This window comes from Octodon degus, unplaced genomic scaffold, assembly GCF_000260255.1.
Source record: "Octodon degus isolate 3935 unplaced genomic scaffold, OctDeg1.0 scaffold00007, whole genome shotgun sequence".
Classification (NCBI taxonomy): Eukaryota; Metazoa; Chordata; class Mammalia; order Rodentia; family Octodontidae; genus Octodon; species Octodon degus.
Window position 1 is genome coordinate 26,844,870 of NW_004524583.1, and position 2,557 is coordinate 26,847,426.

The 2,557-nt window shown below is 57.1% G+C and overlaps 1 protein-coding gene across 1 annotated transcript in view; it reads left to right on the plus strand.

Moving 5' to 3' along the window:
* Dact1 (dishevelled binding antagonist of beta catenin 1) overlaps positions 1-2,332 on the plus strand; it is a gene marked incomplete at its 5' end in the record, with an annotated part of 7,754 nt that extends 5,422 nt beyond the window's left edge. Inside the window, one exon of the mRNA XM_004624938.2 lies at positions 507-2,332. Coding sequence (XP_004624995.1) covers positions 507-2,278 — 1,772 coding nt within the window. The remainder of the gene's footprint in view (positions 1-506) is intronic.
* Positions 2,333-2,557: the final 225 nt, after the last annotated feature.

Consider the following 2,557-nt stretch of genomic DNA (forward strand, 5'->3'; position numbering starts at 1 on the left):
CCAACCCCTACATTTTTTGACTTGTGAAATTTATCCATTAATACTGCTGCTCAATTAAAAAAAATCTTATCAGGAATTGCTTATATCAAAATACTTGTTTTATTTAGTGTTGTTATAGAAAATACACTGTAATTTAAACTTTATTAGTCTGACTGAAATTTGCTGTTTCCCTGAGCTTTCAATTGACAGGTGATAGTCAAACATATATTGTTAGGAATCAAGATCGGAAATGAGGTTCACAGAATGTTTCATTTATCTAAAGTATTTTAAAAGGAAACCAGGAATAGAACATAGAGGGGAGAGTTGGCTAGAGCATGATTCATTTTTTCCCTTTGGCACTGTCTCTCTAACCTTGCATTTGTTTTAATGAAAAGTGACCAAAGTCAGACCAGTGCTAACTCATTTCTTCGCCGTGTACCTCAGCATGTTTTGCAGATCTCGTAGGGGTGAGGCGGGTGGGGGCACCCGCTCCACGCGGCAGTTTCATTCCCTTGATCTTGTTGCAGATGTGAATCCCAAGTACCAGTGTGACCTGGTGTCTAAGAATGGGAACGACGTCTATCGCTATCCCAGCCCCCTGCACGCGGTGGCTGTGCAGAGCCCGATGTTCCTCCTGTGTCTGGCGGGCACCCCTCTCAGGGAAGAGGAGCCGCTTGAGAACCCGGCCGCTGACCTTTGTGTTGGACCCGAACTAGATGTCGCCAAAGCAGATGGCTCCTTACCATCGCCGAGCAGTCTGTGGCCTGCCTCCCGTCCTTCATCCAGTAAGAAAATGGATGGCTACATTTTGAGCCTGGTCCAGAAAAAGCCACATCCTGTAAGGACCAACAAACCCAGGACCAGCGTGAGCGCAGACCCCACGAAAGGGCTTCTGAGGAATGCGAGCGTGTGTGTCCGGGCCGCCAGGAGCAGTGGCACGCAGGTCAGCGGTGTAAACCTGAAGAATGCGAAGCTGGTGTGTCTGCCCTCTGGCGGAATGCCCTCTCCGGAAAGCTCGACTTTCTCCCCGCTGAAGCAGTGGTCGAAGGACCCCAAGGCAGAACTGGAAGGCAACAGGCTGACAGTGTCCGAGGGTTGCTTAGCAGGCGCTGCGTTGGAGCTCCCAAGCAAACACCTCCCCAGAAATGCCAAGGCAGCCTCCCAGGATCAGGCTTGGGGTCCTGCCGCCCCGGGGGCAGGAGAGTCCCTGAAAGAAAGCGGTCAGGCCCCGGCTGCCGCTCACAAGGAGAGCCCCGGCCAGGGCCCCGGGCCCGCGCCGGAGCACAAAGCCGCGCAGCCCCCGAAGAAGATGGCTCCCAAGAGCAGCCTGCAGCCCGCCCTGGCTCCCGGGCCTGCCCCGCTGCTGCCCGCAGCCTTTGTGGCGGAGGAGAGGCCGGCCTTGGACTTCAAAAGCGAGGGCTCTTCCTCCCAAAGCCCGGAGGACGGCCCCCTGGTGAAGGCGCAGTTCGTCCCGGGGCAGCAGCCGGCGGCCCGGCTCCCCCGCGGCCACAGGAGCGCGGGCGGCGCGCGGAGCTCCACCCTGCGGCCGCGCGGCCAGGCTCCCCCGGGGCTGGACAGTGGCCTGCCCACGGTCAGGGAGAAGGCCCGCGCCGCTGGCAAGAAGTGTCGCTTCCCCGACGACTTGGATACAAACCGGAGACCCAAGAGGGCCTCTTGCAAGGGCCGGAAGGGAGGAGGCGGGGCCCCCGAGGCCCTGCACGCAGGCCGGCTGGTGGGCGCGGGAGGCCCCAGGGCCGGAAGCAAGGCGCACGGCCACGGACGGGAGGCCGTGGTGGCCAAACCTAAGCACAAACGAACCGATTACCGCCGCTGCAAGTCCTCGGCCGAGATCTCCTACGAAGAGGCCCTGCGGAGGACCCGTCGGGCGCGCCGCGAGCAGCACGTGGGCGTGTACCCCGTGCCCGTGCCGCTGCCCTACGCCAGCCCCTACGCCTACGCCGCCAGCGACTCCGAGTACTCGGCCGAGTGCGAGTCCCTCTTCCACTCCACCGTGGTGGACACGAGCGAGGACGAGCAGAGCAACTACACCACGAACTGCTTCGGCGACAGCGAGTCCAGCGTGAGCGAGGGCGAGTTCGTGGGCGAGAGCACCACCACCAGCGACTCGGAAGAGAGCGGGGGCCTGATTTGGTCCCAGTTTGTGCAGACTCTCCCGATGCAGACGGTCGCCGCGCCGAACCCCACAAAAACCTTCGTCAAAATTAAGGCTGCGCACACCCTCAAGAAGAAAATCCTACGCTTTCGGTCTGGCTCTTTAAAGCTCATGACCACAGTTTGAGTATCCCTGATGTGCGGCGGCTTTCCCCTTAGCTTCTGATGCAAGGGGGAAGAAACTGATGTCTTAGTTTTTGCGTAACGCTTTCACGAAATTGCTTTTACTGAGATAAAACCAAGGTAAATTATGTCTCCTCTTTATGTATAGACACTAGTGCCTTTAATGGAAGGTAAAGGATGTGTTGCTAGTTAGAAGTAAATATTGAGATTGTAATGGTAATTGTGAATGAGTTTTGTGCTCTCAGCTGATTTTAATTTTCAGAGCATCTGGTAAGGTACAGGT